The 25,953-nt window shown below is 32.2% G+C and overlaps 1 protein-coding gene across 2 annotated transcripts in view; it reads right to left on the bottom strand.

The window, feature by feature from the left end:
* The window catches only part of LOC108690199 (TOX high mobility group box family member 4-like), a 265,219-nt gene that overhangs the window by 49,211 nt on the left and 190,055 nt on the right, over positions 1-25,953 (bottom strand). For both annotated transcript variants that reach the window (XR_001931869.1, XM_018197379.1), the window contains exon 6: positions 20,972-21,090. Coding sequence is in view for 1 of the 2 variants with exons in the window: in XM_018197379.1 (XP_018052868.1) it covers positions 20,972-21,090 (119 nt within the window). In the remaining variant the exon portion in view is untranslated. The remainder of the gene's footprint in view (positions 1-20,971; positions 21,091-25,953) is intronic.

Below are 25,953 nucleotides of genomic sequence, written 5' to 3'. Positions count from 1 at the left end.
CACACACACACACACACACACACACACACACACACACACACACACACACACACACACACACACACACACACACGTATACGTGTATTATAGAATATAATTATCTATAACATCTTTGTAAACTTGATTTCCGAAATTTAACAAAGTTTTCAATAAAATGAATATAATACATAGTATTTCGTTCGCAATTATTTGTAATTCAACTCATAATAAAATAGAGATTTTTAAAAGAATAACTGTCATCCGATTTTAAGGTAAAGAAAAATTATTAACACATCTCGATTCACATACAAAATAGTTGTAGAGATTTTTCTTTCGTTTGTAATTGAATATTTTAAGAACATAATTTTTACAACATAATTTAGTTTAATTAACTGTAAATGAAATACAAAAACATTTTTTTCTAAGGTTTAATAAAAATCTCGATTTTTTACAAACTAATCCTTCAACCTGATCTACATAGGAACATTTAAAAAAAAGGATTCCATATTGTTAAGAACTTAAAAGTTAATGACATAACAAAACGAACAATAAAACTAATTACTGATCACAGAACAATATTATAACAAAAAGATCAAAAATTTTTATTAAAATTGTTAACGACTATCGCAAATAGTTTCCAGATGCTAAAAAAGAAACTCTTTTGAAATTATTGCAGTTGTTAGAAAATTAATTTTACAGTTAATATATTTTTATCATTGTATTTTATAATATATAAATTATAAAAAAATCAATAAAAGAATTTTAAAAAAATACATTTTGCAGATAGGCTTTCGTTTGTTAATCAGCATAATTTGTATTTTTATAATTAAAAATTTTACAAGTATTATTTATCTCGTATATTTGGCTCGTAATCCTTTCACTTATAATTCATTTGTTCTATTTATTGAGCTTTCCTTTATATGTATATACGCACGCACGCACGCACGCACGCACGCACGCACGCACGCACGCACGCACGCACGCACGCACGCACACGTGTATGTATGTAGAATATATATATATATATCTAAATTTTAGACATTCAATATAACAATTTATTCAATTTAATCATTGATGTATATATCAGGGCTCACATTGTACATTTTGGTCGATTTTCGACTTGGCTTGGATGTCGAAGTGTTAAGCATAATATATGCAATAAGTATCAATATAAAAATAATACAAGATGTTCAATAATTCAGTATCACATTTTATTCCATTTTTTGTTCGTTAATAAAAATCGCTTCTGATATTAATCTTTTGTTATACTTCTTTCCTCGCCAAGAATCAATATATTGTTTCAATCGAATTCATGCTTATTTCTATGTTTCGTTATAACTTAATATTGTGTGGTGTTCCTATTAACGTGATTTCGATGTTCGCTTATTCTTGTTTTTAACAATCATTTTATTAAAAACATTTTCTGGACATAGAACACGTCACAATTCTGAAAATTAATCTTGTATACTGCATTGGAGTGGGATAAAGTTGGTAATTTATCTTTCCTTCCTTTTATAGAGGAATTTAATTTGTTAATTCCTGTATACGTACAAAAGGTCATATGTATAAAAAATTGTTCATAAAAAATCTTTTAAACTTATCAGATATTGATGGTACTTATATATGGAATTGTGAAATAAGTTATCTTTATATTGTTTTATTCTGTCTAGTCTTATTCATGTTCAATTCTCGATTATACAATTTAAACTTAGTATGTCATCTTACATACTTAGTATGTCATCTCTTTTTAATATTGTTAAAAATTAGATTCAATGAGTATTTATATTATAATAATAAACATTTTTTAGTAAAATATTAATAAGTTCAATATTTTTCTTGTGGAACATGGGATGAGACTATAAAAAAAATCCTGTCGGTTAAGTTGATAATTGTGCCTAGTTAATGACATAATGGATGAGAAAAAATTTGGATAACATTTCGAGAAAATTGGTTCGTGATACCAATCATGTATCATATCATTACCCTTTTTTATTAAAGTCAAATCTAAGAAATTTAACTTGTTGCCCCCTATGTCCATAATGAACTTTAGTCTAGAAATTACACAATATTAAAAGTATTTAATAATGTGTCTCCGTTCTGTTCCTAAATAGAGAGATATCATCCATATATCTAATATAAAAAAATCTAATGTAAATTTTAATTTATCAAGAGATGTTCTCTCCAAGTCCTGCACTAGATGCTAAGAGAGATAATGGGGATCCCAATCGGATCGGTAATCTGAATGATTGTTTATAGTATTTATTATTAAAAGTGAAAAATTTAGAATTGATCACTAACCCTTGAGTGCTTTGATGAATTTGTTTTTAGGTAAATTAATTGTATTTTATATATTTAATCATCGACAATCTATGCTCTCAATAATTAATTCGACAAGAACGTTGGTAAACAGGGAAATAACGTCAAAAATGAGACGAAGACAAAGTCTTCTGGAATATGTATTTAAAAGATATCTCTTTAGCTAAACATTTTAGACCATAACATGTGAGAACATTTTTAAATTATGATTTCTGCTAACCGGGCGAGCTCATAAATTGCTCCAAATTCTGAGCTATGTGTTTTTTATTTCGGCATGGTGAGAGGGTTAGACAAAGATAATTTTAATGGGCGAATAACCAATAATGAAGAATAATTTCAATACTTCGTCAACCACTCAACCAGTGAGATATATTGGGAATACAAATTAGTTTGATTGTTTTTTTGTGTATTTATTTCAAAACAAAATGAATGAACAGATCAATTAAAGTATTGCCCATCGCTGCCTACTACTTTTTCCCATTTCTCAATTTTCGAATTCCATCTCGAAAAAATGACTTGTCTTTGGAGGCGATCCAAATTTGGAGCCAATTTTCGATTTCTGCGAAAGAAGTGAACCGGTGACTTGCTGCATCTTTCGGAACAATCAATAATCAGAAGGAGCAATGTCCAGAGAATACGGCGGATGCGGTAAAACATCTTATTTGAGCGTTTCCAAATATTTTTTTACGACTTTAGCGACATGAGGCTGAGCGTTGTCATGAAGAAGAATAACTTTATTATGTCTTTGCTCATATTCCGGCCGTTTTTCTCGCAATGCACGGCTCAAACGAATCAATTGTAGCCGATACCGATCGCTCGATAATGGAATCGTTAGGTTTCAATAGCTTATAATAAACAAGTCCCTTTTGATTCCATCAGATACAGAGCATGATCTTCGAATCATGAATGTTTGGCCGTGATGTTGATGTTGAGGTCGATGGCAACGATTGACTGGGCTTAGTGTAGTATTTTTTCTTCTTGAAGTTGTCGTAGAATATCCACTTCTCATCTCCAGTCACAATCCGATGCAAAAAACTTTTTCTCTTTGAATCAATTGTTTACAAGTGAAAAATCGCCTTTCAACGTCTCTCGGTTTCAGTTCATAAGGCACCCAATTTCTTTGTTTTTGAATCATTCCCATGATTCTCGTACAGAAACGGCTTGTTACCCCCAATGATTCTGCAAGTTCCTCTTGCGTTTGACTCTGATCTTCTTCGAGTAATGCCTCTAATTCTGTCTTCGAATTTTTTTAACTATCCAGAACGAGGCTTGTCTTCACCGTTGAAATCTCCATCCTTGACACATCGAAACCATTCCCTACATGATTTATCAATTGGAGCAGTGTCACCATAAACTTCGACAAGCATTCGATGGGCTTTCGCATTTTTCTTCCAATTAAAGCAGAAAATTAAAATCTCCCGTAACTTTGGTTAACAAAATTCGACATTTCAAACACAATAAAAATCAAGGTTTTTGTATGAATCTCAAAGCGATATAAACTGAATATTATTAGCAATAGATGTTTAACCTCTCTGAAACTGCCAAAATCAGCTGTCACTATGAACCATTCACAACAGCTGGAGCTATCTTTAGGGAAACGGATCGAACTAATTTGTACTACCAATAACTGTCAGATTTTCCTAACGTGTTCATTGAACACTGTTCAAAACAGAATGAAGTGAATGTATTAAATCATATTTTTGTTATTATATAATCATTTCATTTTTTAATAAAGAATTTTTTATTGTCAAATTGAGACATATTTCATTTGGATGACTTGGATGATTGTAGACAAGACCACAAAGCCAAATACTTTAGAACTTGTAAAAAATTTTTTCTATTCTTAGAAACGTATTAATAATCTAGTTAAATGAAATTTTTGAAAGCTTTGTAGGAGATCCCGGGAAAATTCAAATTGAATTTTGTTCTGGTGAACAAACCTACAATTGGAGGGAAATAACGATCCAATTGAACGATTGATTCCTTGCTAAACTTGAATTTGAAACTTGGTCATTTTTTCACATTATAGGGCTACATTTCTTAAGGCGTATATCGTAAATGAAGTAAATGAACTATTATTGCACCGTGTTCAGTGATCAAAAAAACATACAGTATAAAATACTATATATCTTTGCTTCATATAAAATATATATATCTTTGATTCAAATATTGATCTCTGTGAGAAGCGTTTCACGTTTAGTAAAATATTTTCATTAAAATATGAAAACTCAGGGGATTTTTGTTTCTTGAAATTTGGACAAAATTGGTTATGCTGATGAGTGCATTACTTCCTTCATTGTTAGCAACGTATTTTTTTTGACACAAAATTTCATCAGTTTGTTATTTGCCACTGGACTTACCAACCACGTGTCAATGCACGAGGTCGAAACGTCACCCATCCGTTTGTCATATAGAAACAGGAGTGTAATTGTACTCAAAACATTAAAAATGGCACGAAACGAAGTCGAAACGTCTATTATAGTATTATTCACATTTTATTAATTAAAATTTATTAAAATTTTTGTGAATCAAAGTTCGATAATTCTTCGTACCAATTATTGCGTAAAAACTCTCATTAGCCCGAGTTATTTTTTATCTTATTTGACATTCTCGAAAGTTACTTTTTGTTTTTATTTTTATATAAAATAACGTCATTAGATATGTTTCTTGTTACATTTTTAATGTTCAGTAAATTATGGTAAAAATCCATTTCTATGAACGGTTGTATTATTGATTCTCAAGTTTGCTAAATTATTTTCTATATTTTTTATAAATTCTATTGTAATAAATTCCTCGCAGGGAGAGAGACAGAAATTTTCTCTTAGTTGCAATAAACTTTGGAACTTCTATGGAAAAATTGACACTCGTAAGATTAATAAATCAATTATTATTACGATTTTCAATCAAATTTTTAATATAAAATTAAACATATTTTTAAATTAACTTCATAGATAAAAGTATTATCTAACAGGTTAGTAGGTTTTTTGAAACTAATTCTTTTTTTATTATTGCAATTATCTGTTTTCTCGTTCATGGAAAACATATTATTGTCGTGTGTTTGTTCTGCAACAAATAGTGCAATAATATTTGGTGCTATTTAGTTTGTTGGGATGATGATTGGTTTTTTATTTTATCTATTTTAATTTTTTCAACATGTATTTTCTTCTGACTGTGTACATTCTATTTAAAAAAAAAATTAAGTAAATCTAAACAATAAGAATTTTATTTTAGACCGTGAGAACACAATCAATATTAAAAATTAAAATGCCTATAACGGCGTTGGATCGAAGTTGGATCTTGAACATTTAAATAGTTTAATGTAAATTTTATATATACTACATATGTACACATACCGCATATACATCATATTTGTAGTTATTCAAACCGCGCGCCGAATTAGTTTTCAGAACTTACAAACGCAATTAAATTATTATAATAATATCACAAATTAAATTAAATTAATTAGTAATTTTTAATAATTCGATGCTTAATCATCAGGCATCATATTAGAAAGTCAATATGCTGAAAAACTTTCTAAATAAATTTATTGCGTAAATAAATTTATTGAAAAATATTATCTCGACCGGGGGTCGAACTCGGATCTCTTATTCCGTACGGAGTGATATTCGTCAACAAGAAAAGTGAATATGTTATACTAATAGATTATATAATCGATTAACTGGAGAATCGAAGTACAACAATGTCAGTGTTGCATTGACAGTCATTGCATATATGATCAACAAACCAAGATTCTCGAAAATCGATTTTACCGCATGTAGAATGAAGATATTACAAGTGAAAGGACAAATAAAAACAAATAAAAGAACATTTAGATTGATATATAGTACATGATACGTTTAACATGATAGTCAATAAGAACAAGAGGTTTTATAGAATTGTATTTATGTAAGTTAGACATAACTGAAGAGGACCGTTGGAAAAAGATCAAAAAATTTTAAAAGTTGTTATCGAAATTTCGAAGTTGTTATTGAAGTCAGCATTGCACTTTTGAAATTAATTTTTTGTGAATGGAAGAGCAAAAAATTTGAGATTATAGTAAGTTAAGTGAAAGTGTCAGCTTCACAGACATACGATTTTTTATGTGGATAGATCTTAGAAGGATGGACTTCACTTTAAATGGGAAGTTATGTAAGCAGGAAAAGATGTGAGGATAGTTCTTAATATTATCTCAGATAGCAAAATGTTAGCAGGATGTCGATATACTGGTAACAGATTTGATTAGAAGATGTTAGCAGACTGACCATAATTGATGTCGCTTTTAATATTCTATGCAAACAGACTGGCAGCAGAAATCAAACAGAATCTGCTGACAGAATCTGATAGCAGATTGCGAGCAGAAACTGAGCAATCTGCTATTTTCGTATACGGCTAATTACGGCCTCGCTACGAGATGGATTTGCTTCTCGTAAGAAGAAAACATCCAAAATCCTATAAAAATTGGGATATGTAAATCTAATACGTAAATCTCTCCTAGAGATTCCCAAGTTCTTTCGGAGTGTGCTTTCTGAATCTTCGAAATTTTTTTTTGATTATTTTATAGTTTTCTCATGGATATTTTGAAATGTGAAGCTAATCGATAATATTTTAGCAATAAAACTGTATTGATTGTTTTCAGTTTTCACACCAGTATATATAAATATATAATTACATATAACTGTTTATAATATTTGTACGCAAGTTTCTTATAAGAAACCAGGTCATTTAAATGAAACTGACAGATCTTGCTTGGTTTCTGCTGCTGATCTACTATCAAGTTATATCAGATCAGACTCTGCTCTGTTGTCAATCTGCGTCAGATTGTCAGCAGGCTCTGTTTTTGCTCGCAATTTGTTGTTAGGTTATGCCGACTCTGTTCGGTTTCTGTCACCAATTTGCTGGCATAGCATGTCATTAGACTTTATTATATTTTTAAACAGTTGCTGACAATTTGCTGATATTGTCTGATAATACAAATTCTGTGTGCAATTTGTTGCTTTTCTATAATCAGAAATTGGTAGCAGACTCTGCTTAAAATCTGTCTTTTTAGATTTGGCTATCTGCGATAACAAAAATAAGACATTATTTATCAAACTTCTTTGTTAATAACTTTTTACTGAACAACGAGGGACGATTAAAACCTATTGAAGGTTATTCAGGATCATGACCTTGATAACATATGTTGTCAAAGTCAAAATCATCGGCGCTGGCTTTCTTTTGAATGTCTGAACTCAAAGAATGAGACCATTGACAAGATACTATTAAAGACCGTCAATCCTGGGCAAATTTTTTATGATATAAAAAGGGCTCCAAAAGCCCGGAGGTAATTGAAAAACGCTGATATTATCGACAATTAAATTTGCTATTATTAATATAAATATTTGGCTCATTATTAAATTCATGATTTTTTATTTTTATTACATAAATGTTCCATAAATAAATATGCATACTTGTAAAGCTATAATATATGCAGAAAAATAACAATTTTTTTTCTGCAGTTATCATCTTTGTTGATAATCAAACTTTGACGATAATACTGAAATCACAATTTAATTAATCATATTTTAAAGAAAAATCGAGTATTATTGAGTTCTAAATGTATAAATGTATAAATGTATTAAACAATGCATATCTACTAATAAATAATACTAATAAATAATAAATAATAAAATTAGTACAATATTATTAATTTTTAATTTTTAATCACTTCAATATTCACAAGAACGCGAACTCCCATAAGGATGTCGGTATTTCAAAAAAGAAATCTCTAATAATTATGTAAATCATATTATAACATATTCAGTGAGAAATGATAATGGAATCGATATTAAATTGATATCAAATCGACATCAAATTGACGTCGATTCGATATCAATTTCATTGTGTCACTTCTCATTAGATATTCCGGCAGGAGATGATATATTTTATGTGTTTATATAAATATTTAATAAATTATGTTTATATAAATATTAATGCTAAACAAGATACTAAATGTATAGATAACAAAGGGCCACAAAGGAAAAAATTGAAAAAACTGAAAAAATTGAGGACTGCCGACGGAGCATTGTTGTGAGCAAGAGTTAGGACCGAGGTAAAATCGGACTGCTTGGGTAAGGTTAATTGCAAATGGTACTCAAAACATAAAAATCCATTCTGTTCAGCGGACTCCCTCCCAATTAGAGGTCACGAATCAGGATCACTTTCGTTTCATGGAGTTGAATTTTCTTCTCTCTTACTTCGTAGTCTGTACCTAAACGAGCTCATTGCATGGAAGTGCATGAACAGTCTGATTCCCTAGAACAGTTAAGAAGAATTTGCGTGTAGGTGCTCATCGGGATCAGTTGTGTTTTGGTTCGACTAATCTGGTATTGAGTTTCGTTCTCGTCGAGTGTCGCGTGGGTAATCGACTTGTTGGGATTGCTGTTGTTGGCTCTCGTGGCTGGCCTAGAAAGACCTATTTTATATATCGTTGGGATTCGTTTAAATTCTCCTTTTTTCGCGCAATCTTCGTGCGTATAGTCGAGTCCTCGGATCGGAGGGAGGGAAGGTGCGTCGGATGGCTCGGTCGATGGCTGTGGCAGCCGACCACTTTCTTCTGTCCTCTCCTCCTCCCTGAGTCCCTCGGTGCCTCCCAATTTTGCGACAGGTCTTCGACAAATTTAAATTCCAACATTGTAGGCGTCGCACTTTTCAATGGCGGAAACTTCCTCTGAATGCGCGGCTAATGCTACGTGGCCTACAAGTGAAAGTAACAGCTCATGGAAATGAATCAAGAATTTACTCAAGTTTCTAAAAAGAGAGGTATGCAGCAAAAAACTCGCATAAAGTTAAAGTGAAGGCTGTGGAGATGCCCACTTAACCTAGCGACGATGCTGTTCTCCCGCTATCTCTAATATCGTAGTTATCCCGTAATTTCTGAATCCCGTTATGTCTCAGCCCAAACAGGTCGTACCATGCAAATAATCTAATTATCTTTATTTCGACACAGATCACTCGTCTTACGCGATTTATATGTATTCGGATAAATCTTCTATCATACATTTCTCTGTTTTATCCAAAATAGTATCCGAGATTGCTAGCGCGGATATTTTATCTCATCAAACAACTAGGTAGTAGCAAAGCAGTAGAGATTAGATTGGCGGAAGCTAACCGTTTAATTATCAATCCCGCTTTTGAAAAATACAGGATTAGGGCTTTCATTCCATCGTATTGCGTTCTCAAACGGATATCGTTAAGGGTATAGACCAATCACTCTTTTTAGAATGCATCAAGGACAGTATTCAGTTGTCAATTAAAATTAGAGTTAAAAATAAAGGTCCAGAGATTGAACCGACGCATGACTATAAATCACGAAACGATTTATATCTCTTCAAAAATTCTTTGTATCAAGTTCGTAGGACAATCGTTGCCTAGAAATACTTTAACGCTAAATACTCCGTTGAGCCGTATATACCCAAGGTCAGGATGTATATGCTACATGTGCTATAGAGTGGAACATATATATATATATATATATATATATATAAGAAAGGTAAAAGTTCAAAACCGAGATGCCTTTCTGCTGAGACTGCAGTCAGGAACATGACAACTCCGTTTGATTGTGAGCACAGATTACTATCTACAAAGTGCATCAATTGAGGTGAAGAACCTGGCAACTTCGTTTGACTGCCCTTTCATTCGGAAGCATAAGAATGTCATTAATCTTGCTACATATGAGAACATACCTCACCTCGAGGCGAAAAGAGTAATTGCTGCAAATGGCAACTCAATTAATTTCTCCATTTTTATGAAGCAATTTTCCTTATCTTTAATAATTTTCAGCAGCCGTCCTACAAAGATCATCATCGCATAATTACTTTTAATAGATTCTCTAATCTGTGAATTTTGAAGATTCTGGGGATACTGGGACAGCATACTATTCGAGTTATGCGGAAGCAGCAAATGCTTCTTCGTCCGGGCGTTCTCTCCGAGGATTTTCAATATGGGATCTCTTTCGGTGCTCGTTTGGAGACGTCACAAGGGTATCGTGACGATGGACAGATCCGTCAACTTCTAAAAATAACATCTCCATCACGCAACAACATAACAAAATTCTCTGTGAACCCAATGGTCGCCCTTACGGAAGATAGAATTTTACTCTTCCAAAGAATGAGAACTCTTATTCTGTCAATAGCGTTTTTGAGCAGATATTAATTCTTATCCAGCTTCAAGAATCTGTTCAACCAGTAGCTATCAACATTCATTGACTCAGTAATCGCAATATAATATTATCAAGGTTAGCCAACTTGCTTAATTTTATCAGAAATTCTAATCTCAATCTTGATTTCCTTATTAACCTATTCGCCGGTACTGGACCTAACAACTCTTTCAACTCACTGGAACTTTAGAAATTAACATTAAAATTCACTAATAACAGAAAGTTCATTTAGCATCCTTCAATGGAATTGTTGCGGGGTTAGAAGTAAATTATCTCAACTGCAGTCAATCTGCAAGAATTACGACATTATTTGCATCCAAGAATTGTTTCTATTGTACATTTTCTCTGTGCGGATTCTATGTCATGAAAACGAACATAACTAATAGGAGATATGAGAAGAATCTTAGTCAGACACAATATCATTTTCAGCATTATTGACCTATCAAATTTAAAGGATAATTCGATGGAAATGCTTGATGTGAAGATATTTTCAGACAACGAGAAATTCACAATTATCAACATATATCCTCATCTAAATCACAATACTCCTGCTCAATTCTATGAAGACCTCATGAAGTTCGGAGACTCAAAAACCAATTGCATTTTTGTTGAGAATTAACAATACCCATCACTTCCAATACTCCCAACGAAGCTGTTCAAACACGGATCGCGTCGGCAGACTGACATTAATAGAGAACCATTATGCTTGCATTCTTAATGATCAGCCACTTACGTTGCTCTTCCATTTAATTCTGTCAGTTATAGACTTGATCATAGTCACCGCTAACATGGCTCCCCTGTGTGAGATGCGTACAGAGGAGGGGCAGTGACCACTATTCCATCACAGTCAAGATTGGCATCAGTTTGGTTGCATCAACGGTTATAAGATTAACCTTAATACTATCATAAAGAACTGATCGATTTCCAGGACATCCTCCGTTGGTTCATACGATTCGTTTGCCATTTAGTATCTGATGAAAAAGAGACATACTCGACTAGCGAATCATCTGGACACGGCCATAATGTGCTCTTCCTCTTCTAAGAATGCAGGCATCGTTTCTGTATCCAAACGAGAACCGCCTCTCCATGGTGAACGGATAAATGTCAGGAAGCAATCATCAAACGCAGAGAGGCGGCCCGAATCTGGCAAAAAATTTCTACAATCAAAAATTTTTGTAATTTTAAAAAGGCGAGAGCGAAATGTTCTTTACAGGGAAAAGAGGAAAGGATGGAGAAAATTTATTAGATCATTTGAATTCCAAAACTTCAACCTCAGAAATTTGGTCACTGATCAGACCCTTTAAACGATGCAACCTGGCCCTTCCCAATCAAACAGTTGATCCCTTCAAAGAAAAACAGTTCATTCAAGAAGCCATAGAGGCTATGCCCGCCTTTCTGCTTTCAAGATAACTCTACAAGTTTAGAGGAAATGAAGAGGGAAGATAGCAACTCAGGTGCTGTTTTCGAGGAAATTGATTCATCAAGCATTTAGATCTCGCAATTTCCGTTACAAAAAAGAAGTCGGCTCTTGAACAGAATCAATAATAATATGCTGGCATATTTGCCATATACAATAAATACAAAGAGCTTTTATTGAATCTTTTCAATAATTATTCTTCCTAGTTAAGGGATTTATTCTGGACGAATAGAAGATATCCTTGGTTACCTTTATTTCCAAAGCGAGAGGCTCGGGAAGCCCATCTCCTTGCTTTCATGCATCTTAAAATTACTTGAGAAAATAGTATACTGGAGATTGCTCTGGCTGGTAGAATCGTAATCACTTCTTTCTCACGAACAGATGGGATTCCACCCTAGCCGGTCATGCAACAATAGTTTAGTTACATTCACTAACTATATTCTTGGAGCTGTTTCTAGCAGGGAATTTCTAGTCGCTGCCTTCCTGGACATCACCGGAGCAATCGACAATGTACAGTCTTTAGCAATCAGCGAACTTAAAAACGCTGGGGCACCAGCCCCAATAAAAAAATTTGTAGAGAATTTGATTATCGTTAGGACAGTACACTTCATAAAAGATGGGATAATTAGTGACAAACATTTTGCGTATAAAGACTCCTCAGGATTTGATTCTTAGTCCCTTATTCTTTAATTTGTCCTTGAGCAAGATCAAGGAATACGCTGTGAAAGAAGCCATATTTCTTCAATACACAAATGATATTGTCATCTTTGCTGCAGATAGCAATCCCTTAGATCTTCCTTAGCGACAGAGGCTTGGATTTTTCCCCTTCCAAATCCAAATGGATGGTCTTCACATTCAAAAAACACAAATCAATCGCTTACCATCCGTTTATGATGAAACAACAGGCAACTATTCCAAGGAAGTCACTCCAACAGGCCTGAGCAAGTCAGATTTCTGGGAGTGACTTTGGACTGCAGAATAAAAGGTAATTTTTAAATCAAGTATCTTATCCAAACGAGCAATTATCAACATCATTTCCTCGGCTGTATGGAGCTTTCAACTCCAGCTCGCTCTCTATTTACAGATCAGTATTCAGGGGCGCCGTAGAGTACACCTGCTCTATTTTTGCTTGGCATGACAATTCCAACATCTTCCTACAATTGGAAAGATTACAGTACAAGGCCATCAGAGTGATACTGAGGTACAGACAATCGATCCCAATTATGTAATGTTACGTGAGGCAAGAGAACCTTTAAAATTTAGATTTAATGAAAGATTTCTATTAAAGTGCACGTCAAAAAAGAATTATCCGATCATTAACAATATAAAACGTTTAGAGAAGATATTGCTAAGATATTGGTAAGAAGATATTGCAGACTGCAAAGAATACGCTTAAGAATACGCTCAAGAAATCTCCTTTTAAATTTTACGTCACTAACAAACACGAATTGGCGAACATGCATAGATTTTATTCCCTTCTAGCGTTTGAATGCGACTATCCAGCCTTCTTTCGTAAAGAATTCCGCGAATTTGTGACATGCCACAAAGATAGTTCTAATTGTGAAATTATTCAGGAATTTAGTCATAACCTTCGGGATCTTGACAGTTCTGCTCTTACAATTTATACAGACGAATCTAGAATATCGGAGGATCGCTGCGGCCTTCTATTCACCAGAGCTGACTACTGCTTTAAATACAAACTAACCTCGAACTCCTCGGTATTCACAGCGGAATCCTGGGCTATTTTACAGGCCCTAATCCTCGCACTAGATGCGAGTTACCTTAAAATCATAATTTTTTCTGATTCTCGGAGTGTGTTGGAGACCATCAATTCAATCAAGCTGGTCAATGGTAATTACATCATACATAGAATCAAACAACTTTTATTGCAATAGGAGGGGAGCGATATCGAATGCTCTCTCTCTCTTCTGGATTCCGGCGAATAGGAGTATTCTTGGGAATGAGATGACTGATCAAAGTGGCTAAGAAGGCATATTCTTTGGGCCCAAGAAGATTCTTTTTAACTCCTTATCCGGATCTTCAAGCAGAGGCTAGATCTCTCTAAATCGCAACAGCGCTTTCATAATTATCTTGAAAGCAAAACCAGGGACACTGGCGTTGGTCCACCAGAGTCAATGAAATCCCTACTTTAAACTTCCTCCTAATAGGAGCGAAATAGTACTGATCAATAGTCTGAGATCCAACCATTTTAACCTGCTCGCTCCCTTTTTCTCTCTCCTTCTCCGGTTCTCTTTCGAAACGTTTCGGGGTACCCTGGAGGGGAGGGGGAGGGTTGCGTGGTATTTGCTTCATCTGTTTCAGATTCCGACAATCTTACAACATAGCAACCTATTTTCTTTTCTGAGGAATTCCTGTGGAAGACTAGAGGGGTATTCGATAAGACTGGCCACATTAATCCGGCTACACCGGAACTCAGGCTTTAAACATAGAAGAAGAAGAAGAAGAAGAAGAAGAAGAAGAAGAAGAAGAAGAAGAAGAAGAAGAAGAAGAAGAAGAAGAAGAAGAAGAAGAAGAAGGAAATGCATGAAGAGCATGAATTCAAATTTTGTCGGGAAATACTGAATTGAAAAAAACTATCGCATATCAATAAATGATACGAAGATCACTTTTGAGAATATCGACATTAATGACTAAAAATTCATTTTTTATGCACCTTGAATTCTTTTGAATGCAGTTTGTCACAGACAAAAGTAAACAAAACTTTATAAAAAATTATGCAAATATATTGCCGATATAAAAAAAAATCTCTTGCGATGATTTCTGATTTCTGTTAATCATGTTCCGAATAAATTAAAAAAAAAAAACATTAATTTATTTAATTTGTTCAATAAAAAATTCATTTATTGCAAGAAAAATTGTGTTTCTATCTATGGATGCGTTCAGCAGAAAAAGCATAACAATTATTGTACAATTCTCTAATATGATTTGGGAGTACAAATAAGTTTCCGCCGTTTTTATCAAAAATTAAGCATTTATTATGAAAAAACGGTACATAATGTTTTATTCAAAGTAATGGCCATCGCTAGCTACTTTTTCTCATCTTTCTGGTAGCATGTGGATACCGCGTCGGAAGAACGCTTCATCTTTTGAGGCTATCCAATCATCGATACAATTTTTGGTATCTTCATATGATGTGAAGTGTTGCAGACAGGCCATGCGGCCTCATCAAGCGGAACAAGTGGTAGTCGAAGAAGCAATGTCTGGAGAATATGGCGGGTGGGGTAGAACTTTCCATTTGCGTGTTTCTAAGTAGGTTTTGACTGGTGCCGCAACATGTGGTCGAGCGTTATCATGCAGGAGAATAATTTTGTCATGCCTGGAGTAGTAGTGGGCGCATTTTTCCTTGAGTGCTCGGCTCAATCTCATCAATTGTGTTCGGTAGAGAGCCCCAGTAATGGTCTCGTTCGGTTTGAGCAACTCATAGTACAAGCTGATCCCACCAAATACACAACATGAGTTTTTTTCGGCTTGGCTGTCGATGTTGAAGCATGGCCAGGTGGTGCCCATGATTTCCTCTTCTTTGGGTTATCGTAATGAATCCATTTTTCATCATCAGTGACGAAAAAAACCCTTTCGTTTATGCCTGGCAAGCAGCATTTCACATGTGAAAAATCGGCGTTCAACGTTTCTCGGCTTCAGTTCGTATGGAACCCAATTCCCTTGCTTTTGAATCATTCCCAATGATTTCAAACGATATGAAATTGTTTGTTGAGTCATTCCTAATATAAATGCAAGTTCTTTTTGCGTTTGGCACGAATCTTCATCCAATAATGCTTCCAATTCCGCGTCTTCGTACACTTTCGGCTTTTCATTATGTTCTTTGTTGTCTTCGACGTCAAATTCATTCATTACAATATATTTAGGTTCAGTAAGAAATTTAAAAAAGGGCAAGATCATAAAGAATTGTACAACAGTTGCAAAGTTGTTTTTTCTGCTGAACGCAGCCTATGTGTGTAGCATGCGTGTATGTGTATATTAGTAATCATATTTGATCTCAGAATCTTAGAAATCGCGTTATGCGTACTCGTAAAAAAAATCGACGTCCCATTTTTACAAGATCTGACTTCGCTAAATTCCTTGGGAAAATGATATATCACATTATTATAATCCAATTTAAAATATGTATATACACATAAATGTGTATCTATTTAATTTCAAGTTCACTGCTTTAACAACAACTATATCTTAACTTTTATATATTTATAAAATAATGAGATTGGTACAAAGAAAAAATTTATCTTTTTACTTTTCAAACCTGTACCTCCCTTGAATATTTTACTAATAGTATATAGGTAAAAGTATAAATTGGGACTTGACATTTTTAATTGCAAGTCTCTCTTGAGGATTAAAACAAAAATTTCTTTAAAACCATTCTTTTAGGTATAATTTTCTCACGAATCCAATGATATCAATTTTAATGAAAAAGCATATTTAACATAGTGGGGATAAGCAACTGTTCATGCGCAACTGCCAGCAAATTGAAAATTTGCGAATTCGCACTAATGTATGGTTTGAAAATTAAAAAAGGTGAAAAAGGTGCCAAAAGTAGTGTTCTTCGAAAAAAAACGATTGTATCAAATTACAAAACTCAAGTGGTATTTTTCTTATGTACTAAATTAAAAAGTAAAACTCCTGTGGTCATACTATTTTTATTATTTACTTAAAAATATCCTTATTACAATATTTACTTAATAATCCCCTAATAATACATATTATTCGTAAATAAAAGATTCGATATCAACAAGTAGCCGTTATAATAAATCCAATATCAAATTAAATAAAGAATATGATCGAAATGAACTATCTTTAATTCTTAATAATTGGTAATTCGAAAAATAATTTTACCTGCGTACCTTTTAATTTGGTCATTAAAAAGATTCAAAATTAAAAAAAAAATTAAGTGGTAAGTAGAATATTATTTTTAAAAAATGCAACAATTTTTTAAAATTATATATCTAAAAAAATTTGTTTTATTTTTGATAATTACAGGATGGGTCATTTAGCGTTTGGAATTTCAACTACCGATTATTTTGAGTTTGAAAGGCGTAATAACATTTATGACGTATCAGGAATTTAGTTTTTTGTTTGATATTTACGAAATGGGTCGCTATACGCTTGAACAAAATTGAGAAATATTGAAAACTTACTTCCAAAATGGTGAGTCTTCAACCAAACTGTAAGAAATTTATATGGAAAATTTGGTAGAAAAGAAATGTCTTCAACGCAGTTTGTGAATCAATTTGTGAAGCGAATTCGGCAATCTGGATCCTTATTGGATAAAGCAACTCGTTTACGTGCTCGTCCAGTAAGGTCAACCGAAAACATTGCTGCTGTTGCTCAGAGTATGCTTGAACAATCATCAACATCAACTCGCCATCCATTTCTCAAAACTTGAACTGTCTTCGAAAATCGCATAATCAGCCGAAATGCTGATGTTAATTGGTCGCCTCGCAGCTGCGATTTGACTCCACTGGACTATTTTTTATGGGGAACCGTTAAGGATGAGTGTTACGCTAATCAGCCAGAAACGATTCAAGAATTAAAACATGAAATCAAAGTTGTCATCGATGAAATACGCGCCCATACAGTGGAAAAATTGGGTTGATAGAATGGGATATTGTGCAGCCAGCTGTGGAAGTCATTTGAATGAAATTGTATTTCATTCAATGGCAATGTACTACCTTTCCAATAAAGCCATAAACTTTGAAAAATATTCATGCGTTTTTTTTTTAGAGTCAAATTAAATTCCAAATTTTAAATGGTCCACCCTGTATAATTAGTAAGTACTCTTAAATCAGTCAACTTTTATTCCAAATTTTTTTTTCAATCTCATATTTGGATTAAAATCAAATAATCAATCTTTTTATATGAGATATTTCACCTTTGAAAAATGTGAGCGTATAAAAAAATGTATCCCACATTTTTCTTCAGAAAACAATATATTCAAAGCTGATCAAAATCGAAGGCAGCACTTGAATGTCTTTCTTAGAGCAACAAAGTAGAACCCAAATCTTAATATATGATCTTGATTATGCCATCAGATGTGCATCATAGTTTTTGATGTTTGGAAAAAAAAGCAGTCTCCTACAGTTTTTAATGCGCTGAATTCGAATCCATAAATGAAAATATTCTATTGTGTCAGGTTTTTAAAAAAAATGAGGTTAAAGTTAAGTTAAATCTAACAAGGTGTTTCAGCCATTTTTTAAAATTTGTAGTCGATTTAATTTGTAATCGAGTTAATTTGTAGACAACAAGTCTGTGATGTGTAAGATTTCTAAAAGAACTCAAATTAATATTTGAATATTGTATCTTATTATAAAAATATCGAATCTTTTACAGCATCGAACTTCTGATGTTTTGTTTTTAGGAGTGTAGGTGCACAGTGTCAATTACACCAATTAATCTGCATGCAGTCTTTAATAACATGTATATAAAATTTGCAAAAATTTCATATTCAATAAGAAATTTAATTTTTTAATGCACGCAACTTACATAATTTTTTAGTGCAATAAAAATTACGAATTAAGTGTTTGAAAAATTGTTTAAAAAATTGTTTAAACAAATGAGGAAAACATTTTTATTATTGTACAAAAAATTATCTTTAATTCCATATATTGAAATTACTACTGAAATTTTTTATTATTTTTTATTATTGTAATGATATTTCATACTAGGACTGTATGGAACAATTCCTACTTCTAAGAACGAAGATCTCTGTAAAGTTGGTACCTCATTTTCAAAAATCGAAAATCTTTAATCTGAAATTTTTAATTGGAAAAATTTAATCTGAGAGCTGGCACCTCAAGTTTCAAAAAAATTTATTTTTTTTAATGAAATTCTCTTGTACTCGAAGAGTTCTTATTCTCGAACAGTTCCTGAGTTTCGGCTTTTAAATATTTTAAAATAATTTTTTAATATGAGCGCTGGCATTGCACAATAAGAGTAAAGTACCTTCTCACAGCCAGTTCCAGCCGATTTCTTGAAATTTTCCGATAGTTCTGCAATAGTTCCGACACTTTCTATTCAAAGTTCCAGCCTTTAATTGACTGGAACTAACTGTTAAGAGGTATTACATTTTTGATATGCGACGCCAGCGCTCAGATTCAAAAATTATTTAAAAATACTTAAAGGAACTTGAACGAAGTCTATAGAAAATGCCGGAACTATTGTAGAACTATCAGAAAACTAGTTGCACGTGACTGTGAGGAGATACACAGAAAAAATGTTATCTAAAAATGTTATTTCTGGTTGTCACCAGAAATAATGATAATTTTCGCATTAATATATTTGATTGTAATAACTGTAAGATGGACATCTTTACAACCATAACTATTAAGATATGCCAATCTTATGGATATCACAATTGTATTGTAATTTTTATTAGGTACTTGAATTAATTCTCGCTGTTTCTTGCTACAAAAACTCATCAAAAGTTTATTTCATCAAAAAGGTACTTGATATTTTATTCACAATATTGCCCATCGAAAACTATAGCAGTCATTCGCGCAAAAAGCGTTTTTTTCTCGAGTCAAAATGTCAGCAAGTGTGACCAGCGCGTCATTTTAGTTAAAAGATTTATATTTTTGCAAAAAATATTAAATTGCAAAAATAAGCAAGATGTGGATTGTGTATCCTTCAAATAATAAAAGAAAAGATCAGGAAAGAATGTCCGTTGCATCTACAACCTATGTGTGATAAACACACTCTCTAAATCTGAATCAATGGATAATCTACTGAAGTGGCATACTTGGTATTGAATTATCAGAATATCATAGCACATTTGGCACTAAATAATCAATAAAATTCAACCATAAAAGAAAAAAAGTTTGAGCATTACATAATTAAAATACCGATATTTGTTCTATCAACGTTCTAGCACATTGTAATTCCAATTTTACAATACTATATACATTGAATGCGCTACAATTATATACTAAAGCAAGGTTTGCTATAGATTAGGGATATTACATTTCATTCATTAATTAACAGTGATATACTTAGCACTGAATTAGTGATTATTCACTGATTTAGATTTAAAGAGCAGATTCTATTTGTGTACTGAGATATTGCTGTAGTAACGTTTTCTTATTTTTTGTATTTTACGTTTTTCACGTATATTTATCTCCAGTATTAATAATAATTTGTTTTACATTAATAATAACTTAAATCAATATTAAATAGCCTTTTTACTCGAATTTAAGATCTTTTTTTATATATAAAAAAACAACCATCTTCTACCTTCAAAATAAATATCTTTTTTGAAACGCCGCATAATCATATTATTTTTTTTTTTGAAAGTACATCTCAAGAGTATTAGGCTAAAATTGCATTTAATAATATAATATTATAAATTTAAAGATATAATTTTTTAAGTAAATATACACATTTTTCCGAATTTGAACATGTTTATAGTTTTTTTTTGTTAAAATAAAATTTTTCAATAAAACGTCATTGTTCGATTTTCTTAAAGGATGCAATTATATATTGTGTTTTTTTTAAATCATTGCAACTCATACTATTGATTTGGTAACACTTTAAAGATGGATCGGATCATTTTAACGGTAACTATCATATGGCTTTTTTGAAGAAGGATCATGAAGAGTTAATATAAAAAAAATTCAACATTGCGTGCGCAGATACTAACGATATTTTCTCTCCGGCCGGATAGTAAAACAGGGCTAGATAAAATCAAATTCTGGATACTTCCGATACACTCCTATTCATTATTACATTTGGTATTACATCTGGTGGCTTACATACATCTAATTGGTTTGGCTTTATACGTTTACTTGGCTCCCCTATTGGCAGCCTTTATTCTTACAATTTATTTCTTTCGATAGAGGGGGTCACTTTAAAGACAACGCTGCCTTCCTTTCCACTTTGAACGATTTTTTGTTGATCGATTTAAGCAACAAATTAGCACATAAATAGCACTAAAATTAATGAATACGAACTTGATTTGTGATAGTAAGGAATCTATTTAACATGGATGATATTTCAAACTTTTTTTACTATTTTGTAAAGATGAAAATATTATTACTTACTTCTGTGGCTCATTAGGATCTCTCTTTTTCTTCTTTTTTTGAGGCTTCGTTTTTCTTTGATTCTTTGCCCCAACATCAGCTGCTTCTGGCGATGGTGGCTCACGCTTTATCATAGCAATCTGGAATAAAAAAAAATTTTTTTAAATATTAAACATTTTTTTTAATAAACTATCAAATATTTTGGAAAACTTATTAATTATTAATTACAAATTATTAATTACAAATTGATTTGTACAAGTTTTCTCGAGATGGTGGTATTAATACAGAAGATACTAATTATTAGGTATGGGAAAAATGCTTTGAACTAAACTGCTACAGAAACATTGCTACAGAAACACTGCTACAGAAACATATTATAAACATTAAATAAATTTTTCACATGTATTTAACATATTATTACCCTTTAATAAATAATAATTAATATCAATGTGTTTAATTATATAAAATATATGTACATATGATGGAAAAAATTAATTTACATTCAGAAAAAAATTTTAATCGGATATAATGTCAAATACACTTTCCTTTGGAATAAAAGTTTTAATCTTGAAAATAAAAAAAAGGCCTGGATATGGCATACCTAGATTTTTTTATTTCCGAGATTAGAACTTTTTTGTCTTTAAAAGATGGCTATCATCTCGGGTGAGAAAATAGCTTTATGATTTTATCTTTATATTTCATAAAACCTTAGATAATTTGCAACGAGGATTTCAGGAAATATCAGGCATTGAAAATTGCCATGGGCAATTAGGTATATGAACCATATCATATATATATGGTAGCACTTAAGATAGTTTTTGCTGGTCAATATAAGTTATAATATATTTTTGCTCTAATGATCTTAATCTTGATAAATATTATCCAGACCATGATTCTGAACAACATTTAAGAGGTTTTAGCCATCTGTCGAACATCTTAGGTAATTGATGTTAATGCTGGCGGTACTGTAACTTTCAAGTCTTATAACTCGAAAAGTATTTAACGAAAAAATATTTCATTATAGTGTTCTGAAAAGCTCTCGAGATAAACTATAAGAAAATGTAATAAAAAATGAAGGGTAATAAAAAAAATTAATTTAAAATAACCTTGCCTTGACAAAGCCATCCAAGATCAAACAAATAATACCATCTTGTGTTCCCCTCGAAGTAAAAAAAAACTTTTATCTGAAACATTTTTCGATCTATCGTAGTATTTCCGAGATATTTCAGTGGATCCTTTAGAATGGGACACTCTGGTGTGTGTTTGTGTGTGTGTGTGTGTATGTGTGTGCGCGCGTGCGTGCGTGTGTATATGTGTGTAACTAATTATGCAATATATTAGATGTAGGAAAAAGTTCGTGGCGTTTTTTTAATGCCATCTAACGAAAAAAGCCATGAACTTTTTCCCACACATTTCCTAATATATCTTGTAGTTAATGAAATAATTTACTTGATCTATACGAATCTCTTTATTCAATTGTAACAAATTATTTATCATGTTTTATATATTCAAATGTATGAATCACATTTGGTTAAGGCAAATAAAAATTGTTTCGCATTGATTTGAAGGCAAATAAAAATTGTTTTGCATTGATTACACATCTGCTTGATACAATCAATACATTAATTCGCGCGAGACATTCAGGATAGTTCGAGTAACAATCGAATGCTACTAAAGTGTTCAGATAAGCGTACGATTATAGCTCAGCATTAGCGTGTTACATTAAATTATCACCTCAAAAATCTTAGGTTTGAATCCCGTCAATGAGTTTTTAAAAATTGTAAATATTCGATATTCAGTAATTAATACATCGTATGTGAAACTATAAAATAATTCTAAGAATAATAAAGAAAATAAGAACTGTATGTAAAAATTAACAATTATTTTTTTTTTAATGGTGGGCTATCCGGAAAGTTCATGCGGATTTCTCAACAGATGTCGTTCGAAGGCGAATATCATATGTTTATGTCGATGCGATGTGTCAGATGCTTTTGTGTTTTGATTAGTGACATTTCAACGCATAATTAGTGACATTAATTATCCCAATAAATTAAACTTTACTTGAAATCAGCTTAAAGATGGAAGGAAGTAACGTGTTTTTTCGATGCATAATGCTTTTTTATTTCCGCAAAGGCAAGAACGCGACACAAATTCGAAAAAAAATATGTGTCGTATACGGGGAAGATGCCGTAAGTGATCGCATGTGCCAGAAGTGGTTTGCTAAATTTCATTCAGGAGAAATGAATATTGAAGATGCTCTTCGCTCTGGCCGGCCAGTCACCACCGATGTCGACCAAATTACAGCTTTAATCGATTCCGATCGGCAAATCACAGTTCGGGAAATCGCAGCAAGGTTAAACATTGGCAAATCAACTTCCGAACATTTAAACAAGCTCCAGATTATAAAAAAGCTTGATGTTTGGGTGCCGCAAGATTTAATTGAAAAAAATCATATTGATCGATTTCCATCAGCGATTTGCTATACAAACGTAATGAATCCATTTTTGAAGCGTATCATAACAGGCGATGAAAAGTGGATAATTTATAATAATGTCCAGCGTAAAAGGTCATGGAGCAAGCGAGGTCAACCGCCATCGACCACTTCGAAGGCAGACTTACATCCAAAGAAGGTAATGTTCTGCATTTGGTGAAATTGGAAAGGGATAGTGTACTATGAGTTACTACCGAACAACGAAATCATCGATTCGGACAAGTATTGTTCAGTTGGATAAATTGAAGGTGGAAATCGCCAAAAAGTGTCCGGAATTGATCAATAAGAAAGGCGTCGTTTTTCATCATGACAACGTCAGACCTCATACAAGTTTACAGACTCGACAAAAATTATTGGCGTTTGGCTGGGATGTTTTGCCTCATCCACCATATTCCCCCGATATTGCACCCTCGGATTATTTCGATCGCTACAAAATTCAATTAATGGTTTAAATGGTTACTTTGCTTCTTTGGTACTCCTCAAAAACTACTTGGACAGCTTCTTCGCCGAAAAACCCCAGGACTTCTACGAGAGGGGAATTATGAAATTACCCAAAAGATGGAAAAGTATTGTGCAAAATAATGGTGCATATATTACAGAATAAAATTACTTTTAACAATAAAAATTTGTCGTTTGAATTTTGCTTAAAAATCCGCACGGATTTTCCGGACAACTCAAATTCAAATTAATTACATTAATTCAAAATTAAGTTGAATTTATTTCGAAATTAGTACCATCAATAACTTATTGAGTTTCTATTATTTTGTAGTAAAGTTCCGTCAAATTTTATAAATATTTTATAAATATTTTATAAAAATTCAATATTGATTTAACATCAGAAGTGTTCCTTCAATATTCTTTTAATTTACCATTACATCATTAAATCAAACTGATGTTATTGTTAATAAAAAGATTAAAATTAAAATTAAATCAATAACAAATATAATTGAATTAACTATTTATATGTGTCAGTCCATAATACATGCGTTTAATTGACTCAATCTATTTTTTTGTTCAATTAACAGCATTTTTTTTCTCAATGTACATTCATCATGTTTTTATGCGTAATTTTAATATATGCAACAACATTTGCTTATGCTTTAAAAAATATAATGTTATTAGCTTCTAAATATATTAAAAGATCTATTTGCGAGAACAAATTGCTCTCAAGCAAAATATTACATAAATCTAAACTAGCCAATACAGTAACCACGCCTATTAAGTTCATACAGTCACTTTAGTTGAGGCTTTAGTACAATCGAATAAAACTTACGTAGAAATTAAAGCTCTTTTGTTGCTAATTTGTTGCTCCAATCGATTCAGAAAACAGTGCCTGTGCTAACTTAAGATTAAAGTTTGAAGTTAAAGATACAAGTTTATCATCTACGTGCAGACAAAGATTGAATGTGCAAGAACAAAGTGCGTTACAGAATATATATATGGTTATATCGATCATCAAAATGCAAATAGTTCTTTTATATTTGGCAGCTTAATCGCGGACAGCGGGATTTCATATAATGAATTAATTAACATATTATATTACGCGCTGTGCGAGTGTCCGGAATATAATCCGATAATAGCGATTGATTACGAAATATCGCCAATGCGAGAAATTATAAGTTACTTACAAAATAGAATGAATATATAAAAGTCAAGCGCGGTAGTTAAAACGCAAAAATCTTTTTATTCTTGATGTTCTTATAAATTGGCAACATACAATTGAGAAATAAGATAATGTGGTTTTAAGTAATAATAACATAGCCACGGGAATCAATTGTAATTAAATTATAATAATGAGAAAATTAATTTATAAAAGGGAAAATAATTGTGAAGTGCTGAAGTTGCAAAAGTAAATGTCTTTTCAAAACCTTTCGTGGTCTATCAATCAGCGCTTCTTGTGAATCAGCCATGAGTCACGAGACTCACGAAACTAATCTTTTAGACGAAACAAACTCAGGACATTTCTTTTATGACACTAAAAGATACAACAACTTACATACAAGTATATCATATTTCAGTATGTCGAATTCTAAGAGTGTTTCTTAGTAGTGTAGTTAGGGATTCCTTTTTAAGGAATCGGATTAATCGCAAATCACAAGTAAGCAAAATCAAGAGAATGTGATTAATCAAGATTTCCGATTAATTTACATTTGAGATGTTATGCTGGTGCAGATTGGTTATATAAAGGTAGTAGGGTATAGGTGGTAGGGTAGAGTGACAAAATCGAGCAGGTATATTAGCAATTAAAACATTATAAAAATAAGTACATTTTTATTTCTTTACTTTTTTTTTAATAGCTATTCTAATTTTAACCTTAAGTTAGCACAGTCAGTATTTTCTCCAAATCAACTGCAGCAACAAAATCGGAAAGCAATAACACTAAATTTCTGTGTTTTATTCGATTATGTTAAAAGTAGCTGTGTCAGCTTAATAGACGTTGAGTAACCCCAAACAGCATACAATATTTATAAAATTATTTATAAATAATTTATAAATATTTATAAATATTTAT

This window comes from Atta colombica, unplaced genomic scaffold (genome assembly GCF_001594045.1).
Source record: "Atta colombica isolate Treedump-2 unplaced genomic scaffold, Acol1.0 scaffold3, whole genome shotgun sequence".
NCBI lineage: Eukaryota > Metazoa > Arthropoda > Insecta > Hymenoptera > Formicidae > Atta > Atta colombica.
The sequence above is the reverse complement of the archived record's forward strand: the minus strand, read 5'-3'. Positions and strand labels throughout refer to the sequence as shown.